General features: G+C 37.3%; 1 protein-coding gene across 2 annotated transcripts in view; it reads left to right on the top strand.

The window, feature by feature from the left end:
* The window catches only part of prex1 (phosphatidylinositol-3,4,5-trisphosphate-dependent Rac exchange factor 1), a 90184-nt gene that overhangs the window by 35338 nt on the left and 34913 nt on the right, over positions 1-19933 (top strand). For both annotated transcript variants that reach the window (XM_067395007.1, XM_067395005.1), the window contains exons 6-13: positions 959-1120; positions 3090-3223; positions 4420-4535; positions 7056-7205; positions 11920-12067; positions 17503-17603; positions 18772-18875; positions 19492-19541. In XM_067395007.1, coding sequence (XP_067251108.1) covers positions 959-1120; positions 3090-3223; positions 4420-4535; positions 7056-7205; positions 11920-12067; positions 17503-17603; positions 18772-18875; positions 19492-19541 — 965 coding nt within the window. The remainder of the gene's footprint in view (positions 1-958; positions 1121-3089; positions 3224-4419; positions 4536-7055; positions 7206-11919; positions 12068-17502; positions 17604-18771; positions 18876-19491; positions 19542-19933) is intronic.

The following is a 19933-nucleotide window of genomic DNA, read 5'->3' as shown; positions in this document are numbered from 1 at the left end:
AGTTTGGGGTTGGTAAGATTTTTAAAATGTTTTTGAAGGAGAAGTTTCTTACGCTCACAAAGGCTGCATTAATTTGATCAAAAAGAAAATGAATAAATATTTATTATTATATAATATTATATATTTACAATAAAAAAAAAAGTCTTCTATTTTAATATATTTTAACGTTTTTTTTTTCCTGTGAGGTCAACTTAATTTTCAGCATCCTTACTATAGTCTTTAGTGTCACATAATCTTTCAGAAATAATTCTAATATGTTGATTTGGTGCTCAAGAAACATTTCTTATAATTATCAATGTTGAAAACGGTTGTGTTGCTTAATATTTTTGTTCAATGAATAGAAATAAATGCATCTTTACACTGTAAAAAAATATTGAATATTGAAAGAATATTGAAACTGTTGAATGGTCGTGTACATTTACAGTGTATTCACAAATGATCTATCTCGTGAAAAACACCAGGAATGTACAGTCAAACCAAAAATTATTCATTTTTGATATATTTTTACTAGTGGGTGCAGGACACTACAGTTTATTTATGTAAGTGAGGATAGCAAAATAAAGTAAACTGACATATTATACCCAAAAATTCTTCATACAGTGGACTACCAGTAAAATTGATAAAAATTTGGAACCAAAAATTATTCAGACACTTTGACCTGACCATGTTTTGCCAAGTGTTATCTGGCATAATTAAGATTAATTTTTTCCCACACAGTTTAACTCTGAGATCTTGTCATATTTTATTACCATTTTTTTAAACTATAGTGAATAATCTGTATTAATGAATGAAATGTTCAAGGTGTCTGTATAAATTTGTTTGCCTGTATATCACAAAAGAAAATGGAGCCAATATTGATTTCATGACTTTAAATAGGCTCTTGTGCACAGAAGCATATCAGCAGATAGTTGATGTGTAACTGTGTAATACAAGCATGTACCTGCTGTTTGCCCTTCAGGAACTTTTGAAGAGGACCCCTAAGAAGCATTCAGATTACCCTGCAGTAGAAGAGGCCCTGCAGGCCATGAAAGCTGTGTGCTGCAACATCAACGAAACCAAGCGACAGATGGAGAAACTAGAGGCTCTTGAGATATTACAGTCACACATAGAGGGCTGGGAGGTGAGTTTTGTAATTTTCATAGACGGCGTGTTTTTTTGCCTGTTTCCTGGTCGATTGCTTTAAAGGAACAGACCAGCACCAGTTGTTTGTAACTTAATGTTTCTTAAAAACGTTCCTCTGTAAGAATTTCTAACTGTATCCTCGAAAGAATCACTGATGTGGACATGATCAGTGTCGCCTTGTGTCTGCTGATGACATTTTCTTAGGACATATCAGAAGCAGGAAGAGGAAGTTTTAACACAAAAGCCCGTTACCATGGAGATCCTTTAGTTTTGTGTAACATGCAACAGTGTGCCACCAGACCACAAACTCACTTTCGCCTCTTCTCTTAAGCACTTCTTTGCTCGTCTTTCTTTGCTCGTCTCTCCCCGCCTCCTTTTCTTCATCATCTTCTCTATACCATAGTTACTTTGTCTTCATTCTCTCTTTCTCTTACTCTTTGTACCCTGTCCATTAACCTTCTTTATTGATTTATCTGATGCAGCACTGAGTGGTTGGACAAAGTGGGGCATTTTCTATAGCCAACAGTGAGCCCTAAGTGTGCTTAGATGGTTAAAATGTTCACAATTTAGTGCATACAGTGCATTCTTTCTCCTGTTGTGTTATTTTCCAGTCCCATCATGCCTCTGACCATTTAAGATCCCTACAAAGCATAACAGACTGGGGATTTAAACATATTTTGAAATTTGTTTGTAGGAATAGTCTGTCCAAAAAAATTAAAATTGTTATCATTTACTCAACCTCATGTCGTTCCAAATTAATTTTACTTTCTTTCTTCTGTGGAACACAAAATAAAAAGTGGTAAAGAATGGTTTGGACACTATTTAAAATATAATAATGTTAATATGGGCTGTCGAACTACAAAATGACAAGAAATTAATACAACAAAATACAAAATTTTATACAGAAAAACACAAAAGTTCCATAAAAGTTTCATAATACTTATGAAATCTTGGATTATGGGCCAATTTTATGAAATTTTTATGGTGCGTTTTTTTTTTCTTTTCATAATGAAACTTGATCTCCATTTACTTTCATTTACTTTCAAGTGCTTTTTTCAACACTTCTACTTTCGTGTTTCACAGAAGTCAAACATGAGTTTGGAATGACATGATGAGGGCAAGTAAATTATGACAGAATTTTTCCTTCAAGGTTTCAATGCTTCTGATATCATGTGTAGATAAGGTGAGGTGAAATACAGCCTGCTTTTTAAGCTCTCATTTTATATTGCGTTAAATGTATAGAGCGTTTCAGGATATGGGGTCTGGTTTAAAAGCAAATGCATTAAGTTTCCATTTAGACCAGAGTGTTTCACCTTTATAGGTAAATAGTGCAGAACAAGCGGGAAGCAGATTTCAATCTCTCTAATTGACCCGTCTGGGCACACCATTGATTAAGCAGAGAAAATGGAGTCTGCTTATCAAACACACTCACACACGCCCACACCTGCCAAGCATAGAAAATCACATCCTGTACAGAGTCAGCACGGACTGCGGCGTCAGAGTGGAATCAATTTTTAATGGTCCTGGATATTGAACAGGACACAGTATGTGTTACCAAAACCTGTCTGCCTACCTCCGTCCCCTTAAAGAGAGAGGGGTCGCTGCTTTTTATGTTTTTTTTTTGTTGTTTTTTTTGCATTTAATCAGATAGAAAGCAAAGTGGGAGTGAGGAGAGGCTGCTCTTATCTGAGGGCGAGATGGAAGGCCATGATAAATGACCAGATTGTAATTATTTTAAATGGAATTAGACACTTTCACTGTTAATAAAACACAAGGAAATGTCCACCTGTTGAAAGAATGATGGCAGCGTTTTCGTTTTTTTTTTTTTTTTTCTGCCGCTTTTTGTTCCACTACATGAACATGAGCAACTAATCAGCTAAACATGACTAAAACTTTTATAATGGAATGCCTCAGCAGAAAATCTTACACTGGAATGTGTAAAGATGTTTTTATTTTTTCTTCCCCAGGGGACAAACTTGACTGATATTTGCACGGAACTGCTGCTCCAAGGAAACCTGTTGAAGATATCAGCTGGAAACATCCAGGAACGAGTCTTCTTTCTGTTTGACAACCTCTTAGTCTACTGCAAGAGGAAGTCCCGGTAAGGCCTTTGAGATGCTTTTGAGTTCTCTGTCAGGCTAGCCTCTAATATTGTTAAAGGTGCACTATGCAAGATTTTCTGTCTGCTAGAGGTCGTTAGAGGCCTATTCAAAACAAAGGCGTAGCTTGATGACGCCAAGTTTGAGCGTGGAATCTTGGGACATGTGGTCTTCACCTCACAGCCTGTGGAAAATAATCGGGATAGGACTCAGGAAGAAATCATGTTCATGGATGCGATTATTAACGTTACTGTAGTATGAAGCAGAGCAGGGCTGAGTGTTGTGGGAGCTGAACGAGGAGCTGGAGCGATTGTGTAACACACAGCACAAGCAGCGGAACGTTTATTATGACACAGTCGCCGGCGCCACTTCTGCTATTCCGGTCATTAGTATGAGGTAACACAGCTCTGTTTATCATATTAGATACATTTGAGTGTGTTAAATGATTTTATAACGTTACTCTGTATTTTTCGCTCAGCTGCTGCAGTAAGCTAGATTGATTTTAGAATATCATATGCAATGCTGGATGGCTTGTGTTGATAAATGGCATGCAATTATTTTTTTAAAATATTCTATGATGGAGAAAATTATGTATTACTGTTCCTAAAAATAAAGCTGCATCTGATTATACTATGTTAGTTACTTGACAAAATAGTGTTTTTCTCTGAGGCAAGGTAAAGCATGGTACTCGCAAAAAATCAAGAAAATTAGATTTAAACAATAAGACTAATTGTGTTGAGCTATATAACAATTCATTTTCTGTCTATAAATATATCAAAACAGTTGTTCCCTTGTCTATTAAATCATGTAATATATTAAAGCGTATTGGTGTTTCCATGGTTTATACAAAATAAACCGGAAACCGAGGCAGACCGAGGGTTAACACGGGTATGACGCAATTGACAGGCGACTCCTCACACGTCCTGGAGCCTTGGTTAAAATAGCAATTTTCTCACGATTTACAAATAGTTGGAAACATTTGGGATATTTTAAGTACTCAAGTGAACAAAATAGATAACACTGGCCTAGTGGTTTTTGAATATTTTACTGCAAAATTCTTACATATTGCACCTTTAACCCAATTACATAAACAATGTATTGTTATGCGTTATGGTTAAACACTTGTCAAAACCATTAGATATATATATGTAGAAACTAAATAATACTCATCTAATTTTTTCACTCTTTAAACATCCAGAGTATCTGGGAAGAAATCCACCAAAAGGACGAAATCCATCAACGGACCGCAGTATGTGTTCAGAGGCCGCATCAACACGGAGGTCATGGAGGTCGAGAATGTGGAAGACGGAACTGGTAGGTTTTAGTTTGTTAGTGCTTTTAATGTTTAATTAAAATAACATTATTTTACCCTGTTATTATGTGTGGTATGTATTTTTGTGCTGCTTTGAGTATTAAGTTGTTAGCTTAGCAAAATGCTAACGTCAAAATTCAAATATTTAAAAAGTTAAGTCTCCTGTGCAGCTCACTAGTTTTTGAAACTACTGTTTGTGTCCTGTCATACAAATATTTACTACCGCTAAAATTTCTTGTAAATCTTTTGTAAATCTTTTTGTCAGTCTTTAATTTCTCATCAATTTAATGCATCCTTGATAAATAATAGTATTAATTTCTGTCAAAAACAACAAACAAACAAACTTTTCAACACTAGTGTACAAAGCAACTTTTTCATGGGATGTGTTGGGGAATTTCCTGTGTGATATCCTTGTTTGTTCCATCTGATCACCATGTGATGCTTATGAACTTCACAACACAAGCAACAAACAAAACCACTTAAAGGGAACTTCAGTTTTTGCAGTATAAATTAGTGCCACTGTGGCCTGAAGATAAGATCACGCAAGGCTTCTTAGAATTGAGCGCTTCTCATTTAGCGCCTCCGCTGAGCTGGCCGCCCAAGGGGCCCTCGTCAAAGGTGCCGTTCAGCTGTCGGGCCGAGCATGAAATTTAACTCTCAGGGGAAGTAACGGCTGCTCTTCTCACCTTTTGCTCTTAGTCTTTCACCACACCTTAAGCAGCAGGGTGGAAGTGCAACTTCTCTCTCTTTTTCTCGGAGCCACAAAGAAAAACATCCTTTCTGAAAAACAAGACATAGGGCTGTAACAGTACCAGCCTAAACCACACATATCATCAGTTGATACGGCCAATGTGAGACGTGTTTTGTGTTTCAGTCCTCTCAGTGTCATGTTTATCATGTCACATGATGCTCCACATCTGTGTAAATGTGTCATTTAGATGATGTGTTTTGCCTTATTGGATAAGGTTACAGATAAAATGATTCACATGTTGTGTGTGGGTGACGATTGAAGATAATGGGTTTGAAATTCAGATATTGGGCTATTTGCAGTTTTATGTTTATAGTGATGTTTCATAGGAAGTTTCAAGGCAGTGTAGTGATGAACACTGATCGGAAGTGGTGGGTGTTATTATGACCAAAATATTATATCATGCTATGAGTAATATTACATTCCAGTCAATATTTTTACTGGAAATTCACCTAAAAATTATTTTATAAAATATACATTTATTTAAAAATTTTATAATGCATTATTTACATTTTATATACTATTTTTATGTGAATTTCCAGCAAAAAATATTGAACTAAATAAATAAAGTAAATACCTACAAACATAAAATATTAAATATCCACAACCCAGTCTTGGAAAAGTGGCAGGAAAAATAATGAATATATTAAATTAAAAATTATTTTTTAGTGATCCATATTAGGTATTTTACATATTATCTTTTTAATTGGAACTTGATTGATGTAAACCAAAAATTATGATTATTTATGTTTGACATTAAAAGCCTGACATAAGCTGCTCCACATTGTTACTTTTGAGAGAAAAACAAATGACTCAAAACCGTAAAAGTTTAACACTTACTGTATAGTTCTTATTGAATGAGTCACTTTTGAAACCATTATAAAATGGCATCTCCAATGTAACTTGGGAAACGTCCCGCTCTGAATTTTCACATTACTCCATATTACTTAATCACTCTCACATTTAAAGCATGGCAATTTGATCTGCTTGTTTTGACTGCGCTAGTGTTTTAATTGGAAAACAATCAGATAATGCTTAGGTGGTGTTTATTACTGAGCCAGACTTATGTGCCAAATACGATTACTCATAAATTCTCTCCAGTTTTATATGAGCTAAAAGCCTTTGTCAAATCCTCTCAGTGCTCTGAAATCTATTTATACTACCTCAACATTAACCACTGCTCATTACCTATTCCATACCTCATTCATTTCTCCAATAATTCACCTGCTGTCAAATCTGGGTTAAAATTGGACTAAGAGTAACCGCCTGAACCCCTCACTCATACACATGCTCTCTCTGTCAGGATTTGGTTTAATGGCAGGAGAGATGCTGAAATGCATCTTTAACGGTTCCTCACTCTAATGGCATAGTTTAACCTTTTTACATTATTAATGCTTCTAGATTGTTCAAGAAAATCTTATTATCTGTGTCAGCATTAGTGTTTGGGTCAAGTAACTCATTTAGTAATGGTAAAAGGGAAACTTTTTAACCTTGGTAATAGGCTGACAAAATTATATCTTAGCGGAAAAAAGGTTAATTTGAAGCCGTAAATGATTTTGATAGATGATCTGCTTTATTAGATCTCAGTGAACAGCTTTTAACAGTGATGCTTTTTGTACTTGTTTATGAAAGTGGAAAAAGTGTATGCTATATAACTTCTCCACATACAGCTGTGTTGTATATAATGCTTGTGTGATTAGTGTGCTCATGTTATTAGAGCTTATGAATATTGTTCAACCTATTTTTGTTTTTTGTTTTTTCATTGTGTTTCTAGCGGACTATCACAGTAACAACTACACTGTGACCAATGGCTGGAAGATTCACAACACGGCCAAAAACAAGTGGTTTGTGTGCATGGCCAAGAACGCTGAGGACAAGCAGAAATGGCTAGACGCCATTTTAAAGGAACGTGAACAGAGAGAGAGTGAGTACATTTACTCTGGCTTGTCATTGTATAGTATGCAACATAAAATCCTGAAATAACACCAGTTAAATGTAAAACATTTGAAAATGCATTGTGTACTTTGTGTGTTTCTGTGCATTAAAGAGATAGTTCACCCAAAAATGTATATTCTGTCATCATTTACTCACCCTCTAATTGTTCCAAACCTATATGAATTTCTTCCTTCTGCTGAGCACAAAAGAAGATATTTTGAAGAATCAAACAGTTGATGGGCTTAAATAGTATTTTTTTTCTATACTATGGAAGTCAAAGGGGCCCATCATCTGTTTGGTTACTGACACTCTTCAAAATATCTTCTTTTGTGTTCAGCAGATGAAAGAAATTCATACAGATTTGGAACAACTTAAGCATGAGTAAATGATGACAGAATGTTTGGGTGAAGTATCCCTTTAATTTTTTTTATATTGTTAGTACTCAAAATTGAATCAAATCAATCAAATCAAATTTCGGATACGTGATGCAACTGCAGTAGTTATTGTCAAAGCACCTCCTAATGAATACGAACTAACCCATTTCCACTGTGCTTTGTATTTTAGCATCCTACAATTTGTTGTTCCTAGTATGCTTTATGTGGATTTTTTTCCTTTTGTTCTGTTGCGATATGGAACACCTGTCCTCTGCTGGACACCTGTTCTTATTATCTCTTCTTTTGAGGCCTGTGTGATGTTTTACTACAGGGTTGTTCTGATTGTTAGGTCACGTGATCATAGCAGTAAAACCTCAAATATACCGCAGAGCCCATTCTGATCATGACTCTTATGTTTCAGCGTGAAGTATTAGTCTGTAGGATCAGTTTACCAGTGTCCAAGGCAAAGTCCTCAGCCAAAGTATTGTAATGCGGTGCGAGTTGGCGGTAGAGCGAGATGTCACTTTTACGCTGCGATGCCAGATGAAAGCAGAAGTTTTATGGTGCGTATCGGGTTTCCAACGTTTGAAATCGGAGCTCATTCCAACAGGTGCCACATCAGTCACACCTCTCTGACCGTCCGAGTCTTCAGCCAGCGCCCACTCGTTTCTCTCTATACAACTGAAATGCGTCATTGAATTACACATTTCGATTAATACTTGGTTTGACATGCAAAAGTGCCTCTGATTCAGAAATTCTGTTCATCTGGAGTCTAAGAACAGAAAAATATTTTTCTCAAGTAGCCAAAAGCACAGTTCTGTTGAACATACTTATATAGTCAATAAAGCAATGGATACCTTTAAATAATAATTTAAATAATTAACTAATAATGTTTTAATAATTATTAATCATTTTAAATAAATGTATTTTAATTTATACATTGATCAATTTTGGTGTGCACTTATTGAAATCCGTTCAGACTGAGGAAAGAAACGGGAAGATTTGTTTTTTTTAAGTGAATGTTTGCTCATTTCTAAAATTGCCATTTAGCATCAGACATTCAGATGCCAAGGTGGAAATTACGCTTCAGCAGGGTCATTTTCGAGGAGGCATTTTAATGATGTGTTGCCTCTTTGCTGAGACTTGATTGAATTGGAGCCTCATACAGCTGCCACGAACACCTCCTCAAAAAACTCTTTGTGAGCGAGAGCTGCAGCTGCCGGTGGCTTCCCTCTCTCTGGGGTCTCAGACACAGTAAAGAGCTCTGAATGAGAGCCATGCCAGCTGCCGCCACATCTGAGCATGCCCCGCCTCCTGCATCAGCTGCAATCCCATTGATACTCTTTAACATCACCTTTTGTTTAAATGTATGGTAAAAATGTTTGACTGAAGGGTTATTTTAAGTTGGTCTTTGCATTAGGCAACAAACAAAAAGCCTCGGACCACTGATTAGGTGCTTTTTTTTTTTTTAGGCAACCTACCTTGTGTGACGCTCTTATTTTCGTTGCAGCCTGACTCTGGCTGCACGACTAACATGAGCAAGGCTGTTTTCACCGATGGCCGAGCTGCTTTGCACTATCGCACAGTTTTTAGCATGCTGTGTTGTTCTTTTCAGGTCTTTTCAGGAAACTGCAAACTCTCTGATAGAGGTCTTTCTCTGCATCTATAGCTGCATCTGTTCTCACCTTATTAACCACATCATGTTACAACAGCATTATTTGGTATGACCTGCTCTGAGTAATGTGCAATAAGCATTTCTTTTATTTCACTAATTTCATGTTGCAGCATTTTTGTGTATAGCATGTGGCTTATGTCGAATGCTCATGCCTATTTTGTGATCCTCCCCTCCACCCACCAAAATACCTCAGTAGCAAAATGCATGTGCACGTGTGAACACACAAATCTTGTAATAAAATCAGTTAAACCAGTGTTTCCTCTCATTCTCACCTAAACATTAACTGACACGGCAACACCCACACTGATTTAGAGTAACAGCTAGTAAGTAACGCTTACGAAATACACTATAATTATACAGTAGAAGAGTATAAAATTTTCTTTTACATTCAGTCTAGTTCCTCCCTCACCTTTAATATCAGTGATTTTGCTATTACATTTTTTTATGTCAAATAAGACCTATATGCACAGACTTGAAAATTACCCCAAACTTTACTCAACCTCAAGCCATCCTAGGTGTATATGACTTTCTTCTTTCTGATGAACACAATCAAAGTTACATTAATAAATATCCTGATGCATCCAAGCTTTATAATGGCAGTGAATGGGACCAACGAGTAAGAAGCTCAAGAAAGTGCATCCATCCATTATTATTATACATGTACTCCATACAGCTCCAGGGGGATAGTAAAGTCCTTCTGAAGTGAAGCAATGCATTTGTGTAAGAAAAATATTCATATTTAACAAGTTATAAAGTAAAATATCTAGCTTCTGCCAGACCTCCTTCCGTATTCAACTTATGAAGAAAGCGTAACGCCTCTTGCGGTTTAAAATGCTTACGCCGCGTCCTACACTTGTTGAATGTGTAAGGCAGTCTGGCGGAAGCTAAATATTTTACGTCATAACTTGTTCAATATGGATATTTTTCTTACACAAATGCATTACTTCACTTCAGAAGGCCTTTAGTAACCCCCCGGAGCTGTGTTGGGGTACTTTTATAATGGATGGATGCACTTGCTTGAGCTTCAAACATGTTGGCCCTGTTCACTGCCATTATAAAACTTGGATGCTTCAGGATATAATAACATATATAACGGCTACACAAACATAATAAAACATCAAATAATATCCAGGCCTGGTCCTCTCTCGTCCTTCACTGTCGTCGCTCCTCCTTTTATGCTCCCGGAGCTCCTCCGTGAGAGACTCAAGGCCGGTGCGCCTCCCAGGTGGGGATCATATAACTCTCGCGTCACCGGCCTCCCGCCGTTCCCTCACGGCTCTTGCCCACCCTGGTTGCCACATACCCCCATCGCTCTTCTCAGGCCGGGGGATACTTCCGCTACTGCGCTTACTCCCCCCCGGGGGCCTGTCTCGGCGGCTGCAGCACCTGGGGGTAAGGACAGACGAGACGAGAGAAAGGAGACGGAAGCAAGGGGAGCGACAGGACGAGAGAGGGGAGAGAGGAAAAAAAAAAAATCTGGGTCCGGTTCCCAGACACACTGCCGCTCGGTCCTCAGCCTGCCGGGAGGCTCTTCCTCACGGTGCCATGCGATGGCACTGGACGCTCGGTGGGCGGCCCGATCCTCGACCGTTTCCTGGCGGCCGGCGATGGCTCCTCTGGCTGAGGGCAGCCGGCAGCGAGTCCCCCGTCCCCTGCGAGTCCCCCTTCATTGCGGACGGCAGCAGGCTCCGGCCCACGGCAGACAACAGCACTCCTCCGCTCCCTCCAGGATGGCAGCCGCCCCACCTCTTCCCAGGAGCACGGCATCCGGGTCTCCGTCCCACCTTTCACAAGGCTCCAGTACCACCGCCTCGGGCAGCCTCTTGCAGTCTTCACTCCCGTGCTGCCCGAACTCCGCAGCACCGCGATCCCCCTCAGCAGCGAGGGCTCTCCGACAGCATGTCCCTCCTTCCTCCTGGGTTTCGGCACCAATGAAACACAGTTCGTATATATGGGAAGAAGGAGGCGGGAACCAGCGAATATTCAACAAAACTTTAATACCAAAATAAACAAAGAACAAAACGAAAGTAATGCCGTCAGACCCTCGCGGATGTCTGCCGGCCACACAAACATAATAAAACATAAAATAATATCCAGGCCTGGTCCTCTCTCGTCCTTCACTGTCGTCGCTCCTCCTTTTATGCTCCCGGAGCTCCTCTGTGGGAGACTCAAGGTGTGCCTCCCAGGTGATGCTCGTTATCACTTGCGTCACCGGCCTCGCGCCGTTCCCTCGCGGCTCTCGCCCACCCTGGTCGGCACAAATAGTTATACACTTAAACAATTTGCTTGGTTTTCATAAATAAGACCCACTGATTTTATTTTTTTGTATAATTAATACTTACAAAAAAATTTATAGTTTAATAGACAGTTAAATAATATAGTTTAACAATTAGCTTGTTTCATAAATAAGACCCATTGATGTTCTTGGTCTTAAATGTTTTTTTTTAATTATTATTATTTTTATATTATTCATCTTATTATCACTATACATTATTATGTATAAGTTTTATTGTTAAAATATGAAAAAAAAAAAAAAAAAAAAAAAAAAAAAAAAAAAGTAAATAAATTTAATCTCAGAACATTTTTTTTTAAATAACACTGTTTTTATTGCATTTATTACAAGTTCTTGACTCTTTGATCTCATTGGTTGGCAGGTTTGAAGCTCGGGATGGAGCGTGATGCCTACGTCATGATCGCAGAGAAGGGAGAGAAGCTGTACCATATGATGATGACCAAGAGCCGCCACCTCATCAAAGATCGACGCAGGAAACTCACCATTGTACCCAAATGCTTCTTGGGAAAGTAAGTTTTGAGCATTATGTAATGTATTTAAGAGATTCTTGTCCAAACTAATGGGTTCGCCTTATTGACCGGTCAGTTCCCATGCCGGTGATTGGCTCGGTCCGTGCTGAGTGTGACACCTTCCCTCGGCTGCTTTTACACCACCTGACTGTCTCCTGAATATCTTGCAAGTCATCCTAATCCAAGAGGCCCCTGTATGAATGAAAATGCATACGCACACACATACACACTTACTTTGCACTTGTAAATGCTTTCCCAAGCTCACTGCCAAGCACCCCATTGGACACAGACATTCCCAGCAAAAAAAAAACCCTTCATTATAGAGAAATCTGCATTCAGTCTCTCTCTCTTTTTCTCTCTGTGTATCTCTCTTCATTTTTTTTCTCTTTCTCTCTTTTTCTGTCGCTCGCTCACCCAGTCTTTCAACACTATGAATGAACAATGAGTGCTATGTACGCCATTAAACTTCCAAATACAGTGTGTGTGTGTGTTTGGGAGTTGAGAGGAGAGATTCCTCACACCAATTAAAATTCTCTTTTTGCACTGCACTAGTAGATAAGGCGGACAAAACGCTCTCCTGTGGTCCATTTAAAGTGATTATATTGATGCAATCTAGTTTAAAAGGCCGCAAAAATTCACAAGTTCAGATATGAGCCTCATTTTAGCTAAAGTGGTTAATAAATCTGCAGGGCCTTCCTGTTGAGCGGTTTTGGGAATAAATAACTCAAAGTAGCGATGCTGCTAACTTAACTACATTTTTTTTTAGTAGATCAGGTGCTTTAAAAATAGGTTAGCTTTTACAGTCACAAGCTGTTTTAGCCATTGACAATAACAATATTGCACAACAGAATGCTGTGTATATTGAAAAAAAAAGGAAACAATCAAACACACTCTCCTAAACTGTCCTCTCTCACAAATGGGAATTCTAGTTCTTTTATGTGAATTTTCATTTGGTGAAAAAGTGGCATTTACCTACAAAAAAGAAACAATATAAGGTATTTTAAAGTGTCTTTTAATGCTGCTGTTCCATTTTTCCAACTCAATTATTGACATTGGAAAGTTTTCCTAGTTTTATTTCATTTAAAATGATCTGTTCAAGTTTTATATAATATGAGTCTGATTGAGATTCTCATTGTTCTTTTTGTTTTTTTGTCTCAGATTAATTGCTGCTGATTAAGAACAGTGTTTCAGTTGATGCTGTACATTGTATATTTTAAACAATTGTCCCTCTTAAATGGATTCAATGTAGTTAGCTGCTTTTATGTCAGTATCTTGTAAAGTAGCTGCTTTTTTTTCTTTCAAAAGGCTAGCTTGACTAGTTAAAATACAGTTGAAGTAGCACTTCCGCTGAAGTGGCTTAAAAAGCGAACTGACGCTGGCCTCACAGCCTCAGCTGTGCTGTTGTTCTCCTGTCAACACCTGACTGGATAAATTTCGCACGGCTCCCTCAGAACACAATTATTTGTGCGTTTCAGCCTCGGTGGTCCAGGTGAAAGCAGCTGTGATTGGCTCTGTTGTTCGCTGGCTTGCGCATCCTTCTCAGAATAGAACACAATCCCGCTCCTTCCAAGAACAGCCGAGCAGTTCAGCTGTTAATGTGGACAAACGCTCTGCTACTGTTCAGACTGGCTCTTTCTCTCATCTCTGGATATTTCTTTCTATTGCTTGAACTACTGTTGATTTATTTTTTCCCCATTGTGCTTATGTTGAATAATTTACTTCATAATATGGTGGGATTTTGATACTTACAACATAACAAGTTCTGAATGACTAGGAATATCGTCTGTTCATTTAAACTTACAGCAATGACCAAAAAATTCAAGCTTTATTGGCGTGGTAAAAAGCTTTAAATGACCAAAGCATTTAAGGAATGTTTCTGCTTATTTACAACTTAAGCTCTATTGAAAGCATCTGCTTTCTATATTCACAGAAAATCATTTGATCAGTTTGCAAAAACAACTTGCATTTATGAGACTCGTATAATAAAATCACTTGCTATCCTTGTCCATGTTATCCAGTTATTCAACTCATGTTGTTACCATATGACCATGATAAATCCTCTCATTTTTGCATAATACTTGCAAGGATACAAAAAAGGGACAGTTTTAATAAAGGTGAAAAAAAAAAAATCCACCAACAGGAAATACATTGTTAAAGGTGCTAAAGAAGATGTTTTGTTTTATACAGTTTTGCAATATTACTTGAAATTGTCTTTACTAACTGATAAAAGACTATTTATTAGTCGCACTGAAAGGAATAATATTAATATACATCATCTGTGCACGAGGTAGGGCCTTAAAAACATCAGCCAATCATTTACGCGATCATCGCGTAAATGATTGACCCTCTGGCTTGTCAATCACTGCCGTGACGTTCCTTGTGAGAGACGAGTGCGGCTGCGCGCTCCAGTAACTTTCCACACTCCACAGGCACCGCATGCAATGTTTTTGTCCGGAAACAGGAGTAACAACTGCAGATTATGAGTTACCTGCAGTGAGTCCGACATAATGAATCCACTAACACGACACGGCGTTGTTCTTACGCATGCGCTCATTTCAAAAACTTTATTTGGTTTCTCAGTCGACGAAAAGATTCTCTTTAGCACCCTTATAATGCCTAAATAAGTAAAAGTTCATCCATTCAGAACAGTACTTCAATTTTTTTTTTTTTTTGTATGGAAGAATTAATTTAAGTGCTTTTACATAAATGCAATCTTCACAATTCTGATTTTATATCCATAGTCTTTGCATTTCTGGACTTACAAGTTTACAACATTTTTGTACATTTGTCTATTTATTTTACAAGTTGAGGGACAAGTCAAAATTATTTTCTGTGGTAATTGAGCTTGTATTTAATATTAATTCAATAAAGCTAGCTCATTATATCCTTCTCTGTCACACTCACACATACAGTACATGCATAATGGGACAGATATAGATACAAGCATAAGAAAATTCTCACACACATCTATGGTATGTGAGAGAGCTCTGTGTGCGTTAGCTGTGGAGAATATTAATGAGTTACATAAACACTAATTAATTCACCCCAGAGACGCCCACCTCCACCCCTTCCCTTTCCTGCCAATCTGAATTAGAGACTTATGTAATCACAGCAGACTCACTGTCTGTTTCATTTCACTGCTCTCTTTCATGGGCCTGACTGCCCTCTCCTCTCTGAACTTCCTCTGCAGAGTTGCACATAAAGACTTTATAAGTAGTCTAAGATCTCCACATAACCACAATATAAACATTTATTGTCTGTATTTTGTGTGAAAGGCTTGATTATGTGATTTTATTGACATAAACATTGTCATCTTTTTATTATTATTATTATTATTATTATTATTAGTGGTCAAAGCAACTGCTAGAACCTTTTTGTATTTGTTCATATTCTCTTTTGTGGTAGGATTATTTTTCTGCTCTAAATTTTTGTGTTGGAGATTGTAATTGCAAAGACCACAAACTTGACACAATGGCTGCAAATAGCAGCCACTGCTTAGATGTACACATACATTTTTGCAACCGTATGAGCTGCAGTCCTCTTCCACCATGTTGAATTTATTGAATAACCTTTCAAACTACTTCTAGGCTAATTTCAAATTAATTCTTGGTCCGATTTGCATAAGATTTGCTATGTACCAGCTAAAACCCCTGAAGACAAAACATTATCAAAAAGGCTTTAATTAGTCAAATTGTAGTTTCTGAATGTAGTCTATCTGTAACAAAACTTGGACATGCAGCATGTCAAATTTTGTACAAAAGTCATAAAATTTAAGAAAATGTGAACTTGTTTTAGGAAGTTGACATTTACCACCAAAACACAGATTCCACATGATCTGTTATTCACAACTGTGCTCATTTTCTCCAATTTTCTTTTGACAGGGACAGTAGAGTGCTGCAGGGATGGGGCATTTTTGTAGGCCAAAAATACAGATTTATTTATTTATTTATTTATTGGTTAAATGTCTGTGGTTAACACAAGCTCAAGATATTTTCATGTTTTATTTGACAACATAAAATACAGCAGTATTATCCCACTCGTGATTTATTTTTATTTTTTTTACTTGTCTTGAAAAAGTTCCCATGTTTAGATTTTTACTTCAATATTTAGGTTTCAAAATTCATAAAAGATATACAAAACATGTTAGAATCATACACTTTTGTTAGTCACAAACCTTTTCTGCAGTAATCCAAAAGGCAAAAAATCCTATTTGGTTTCTGTCAAAGGAAACGGGGTGATGCATAATCTGTATCTCTGTTAAGTTTTTGACATTGGAGGGTAATGATTTATCAAGGTTAAGTATTTTAAAAGAGTTCATTAAGTTGTGTGTGTGTTGTCAGCTAATTTGAATGAGATTTAGAGGGCAGAGCAGTTGTGTAGTCAGATGAGACATGAATGGAGAATCTGGTCGTCTTACTGTACTGGGTGAATGTGGGGTGCCTTTGGCACCCGCGTCTTCTCTTCTCCTCCTGCTCCATCTGTTAACCCATCTTTTCATTCGACCCCTCTCCCCTCGCTGCTGTCGTTCAACATTTCAAGGACACGCACACACACCCTTCTCACATTCCCTTTAAGGCGTCATAACTGTTTACACATTGCTTATTTCTGTCCCTGAATCTAATGGGATTCACAGTTTCTCACGCAGCAGACATGCACATTTCAGGCATGAAGTCACACACATGCAATCACACACAACGTTAGAGTCGCCACTAAACCACCTCAGACATGCAATTTCTAAAAATTCCTCCCCTACCCTCATCAGAAGCAGTTAATAATTTAATTACTGTTCTTGACATTTTCATTTGACAGTTGACTAGCTAAAGTCATGTTGTTGCTAACTATATTTGTGTGTTCATAAATGTGTGTGTATATATGTTATTAGATAAATAATAATAATAATAAAAAAAACATTAAAAACAGTAATATTGTGAAATATTATTGCAAGTTAAAATATGTGATGGCACAGATGAATTTTCAGGAGCCAGTCTTCATTGTCACCGTGATCCTTCAGAAATCATTCTTAATGTTCTAATTTGGTTCCTATTTAAAAATGAATAAGAAACATTTGTTCTTATTGTCTGTTGAAAACAGCTGCATAATATTTTTATGGAAACCATGATACATTGTTTTCAGGACTTTTTGATGAATTGAAAGTTCAAAAGAACAGCATTTTTTTTTTTAAATAAATCAATATGTTAACCCCACTTGTGGTTTTGAACTTTTAAGACCTTAAGAGAGTGGAATGCAGCTTGATATCATCTTGATTTGTGTTCTTGGTGAACTTTGTACCAGTCTTGACCAGTCACTCTGAAGGATTGAGTGTATCCAAGTTCCCAAGTACCTTTGACTAGTGGCTAATAAATCCCTTCTCTAGCAAGTGTGGAGTGTTGTGTTATGTGCAGACTGATACAACTGTTGTCTCTTTGTGTCCTCAGTGAATTTGTCTCATGGCTCTTGGAGAGTGGAGAGATCAGTAAGGCTGAGGAGGGAATCAACCTGGGTCAAGCTCTCCTGGAGAACGGCATCATCCATCATGGTAAGAGAACGTTTTCCCTTAAAAGAATTATAGTATTACCTTGATTTGGACTTGGTTGGACCTTGTTGGACATGGACCATGGTAATACCATGGTATTATTTTTTTAAGTATTTTAAGGTACTATTTAAATGTAAGTATAATACTATAGTAGTAAAAATACCATGGTAGTATCATTTGATCCTGGGATGTGCAAAACCCACATGTTTTCAGAAATGACCAGTTGGTTGGTTGCATGAACAGATTGTTGACTAATCAGTCAACATACTGGACGCCCCTAAACAATTAAGCTTAAACTATTTAAATTTATACAAAAATAAACTAGACTGAGTAGTAAACTATTGTGACCCATCAGTGTACCATAACTCATGGTCATTATTTCATACAAATCTATTATTATAGATTATAATATCGTTATTCATTCTCTCTGTGTTTTCTTTCTGTCTCCGTCTTATTTTTCTCTCTTTTCCTCTTTTAACCTCATCCACCCCCATGTATTTCATCAAGATGGGTTTGTGTATTGCTTGGTTTCATCACCAAATTTCAACTGTTGTCCATGTTCTGTTTTTTGATACAGTCTTGGCAAATGAACCACAATCCATTAACTGTTTATATAAACACTGGACTGTTAAAAATCACTATTTGACAGATTTACACTTTACAAATCTGGCATGTATCTCTTGTTGGCCAGCACTCACTGAGATCCCCTACAGATGATCGGCAGTCTGGATAGTAACATGACATGAAATGCTGGTAGAGAACATTCTTCTGAATATTTCATGAGGTGCAGTGATTGTCTGAGATTTGGGGAGCATCATACCTCTACATTACGTTGTGACAGTGAAAACTGAAAAACACCAGAAGTGATTGGAGTGATAAATCCAAGTATAAGGGCTTAGGCAGTCAATCAATAATACATGGTGGCAGCATTCAAGGAGAGGTCAAACAGGCTTTTGTGTAGCGATGGCACTCACTCACTTCGATTCATCACAGACCTCCACATACATGTTTATCAGCTCGAGACCGTGAGCAGCAAAGCAAGAGAAATAAATACATAACAAGCTCAGTTCTAGCTCTGCTCAGTGTTGTTCTGTTAGAGGTAAAGTTCAATATTTAAGCATGATATTATCGTCATTTAAGTGTGTATTTGTGTATGTGTTTTTTCCCATAGTGTCAGATAAGCACCAGTTCAAGAACGAGCAGGTGTTGTATCGCTTCCGTTACGATGACGGCACTTATAAAGCCAGGAGTGAAATGGAGGACATCATCTCAAAGGTATTTCCTCCAGAATACTAGCTAAAAACAATATTTAAATTATCTTATATGTCCTATAAATATCCTTTTTTTTTTTTTTTTTTTTTTTTTGTGAGGAGCTCAGATGGTGGACAAAATGTAATAAATCTGATTAAAAACAAGCTTACATTTTACTAAATACTGAAAAGTGTCAATAAAAAAGTCAAATTAATGACATGAAATGATTCTATCCAGTTTGAATTTGTGCTATGTACTTTTATCCTTATTATAAAATCGTATTGTGATATTAGCTTAGCAACATGCTAACATGAAACTATTGAAATAAATTGTGAGTCAAGTCTCTTATGTGCTGTCTGTGCCTGTGTAGAGCGATTCAAATCAGTCACTTGTGAGGTTTCATTCCTAGGTGGCTCACTAAGTTTTGGTCATTTGAAACCAGTCAGTTTACAGATTGAAGTCAACAGAATCTTGAGTTGAGTGCATATGATACATCTCGATAAATCTAGACTTCAAAATGGTCCACTTAACAATTGTGTCAACAAATCAATCAAGAAGTGATTCCAACAGTAATTGAAATACAGAGAAATGCAGCTGTCAGTGCAATTGTTTTATATGAGTGTGTGTGTGTGTTCGACAGGGAGTGAGACTTTACTGTCGTCTCCACAGTCTCTTCACACCTGTTATCAAGTAAGTGGCACATGTTCTCTGGCATACTTTACACTCAACAGACAATACCATTACTTTATTCTCACTGTCATTAAAGCATTAAGATGACTTGCATTCAAGTTTCAGACAATATGTTTTGCTAACACCCTTTTCTTGCTCATGGACAATAGCATTACAATTTATCTTTTTTTTTTAATCCAATTCCAGCTTTTAATAAATAACTTTATTAAATTTAATTTCAGTGTCTTAAAGATAAGATGTTTGTTTGTCTGTCATGAATTCACCTTGCCCAGCTGCACACATTGTCTGTGTTTGTTTGTGTGTCTGTGTGTGCTTATAAGTGTGTGTGTGTGTGTGTGTGTGTGTGAGAGAGAGAGGATTTCAGAGTCGTATTGCTTTTCTGTCACCAATCA

This window comes from Chanodichthys erythropterus, chromosome 9 (genome assembly GCF_024489055.1).
Source record: "Chanodichthys erythropterus isolate Z2021 chromosome 9, ASM2448905v1, whole genome shotgun sequence".
NCBI classification, from domain to species: domain Eukaryota; kingdom Metazoa; phylum Chordata; class Actinopteri; order Cypriniformes; family Xenocyprididae; genus Chanodichthys; species Chanodichthys erythropterus.
Note: the sequence above shows the minus strand (reverse complement) of the source record. Positions and strands in the feature narration are given on the sequence as shown.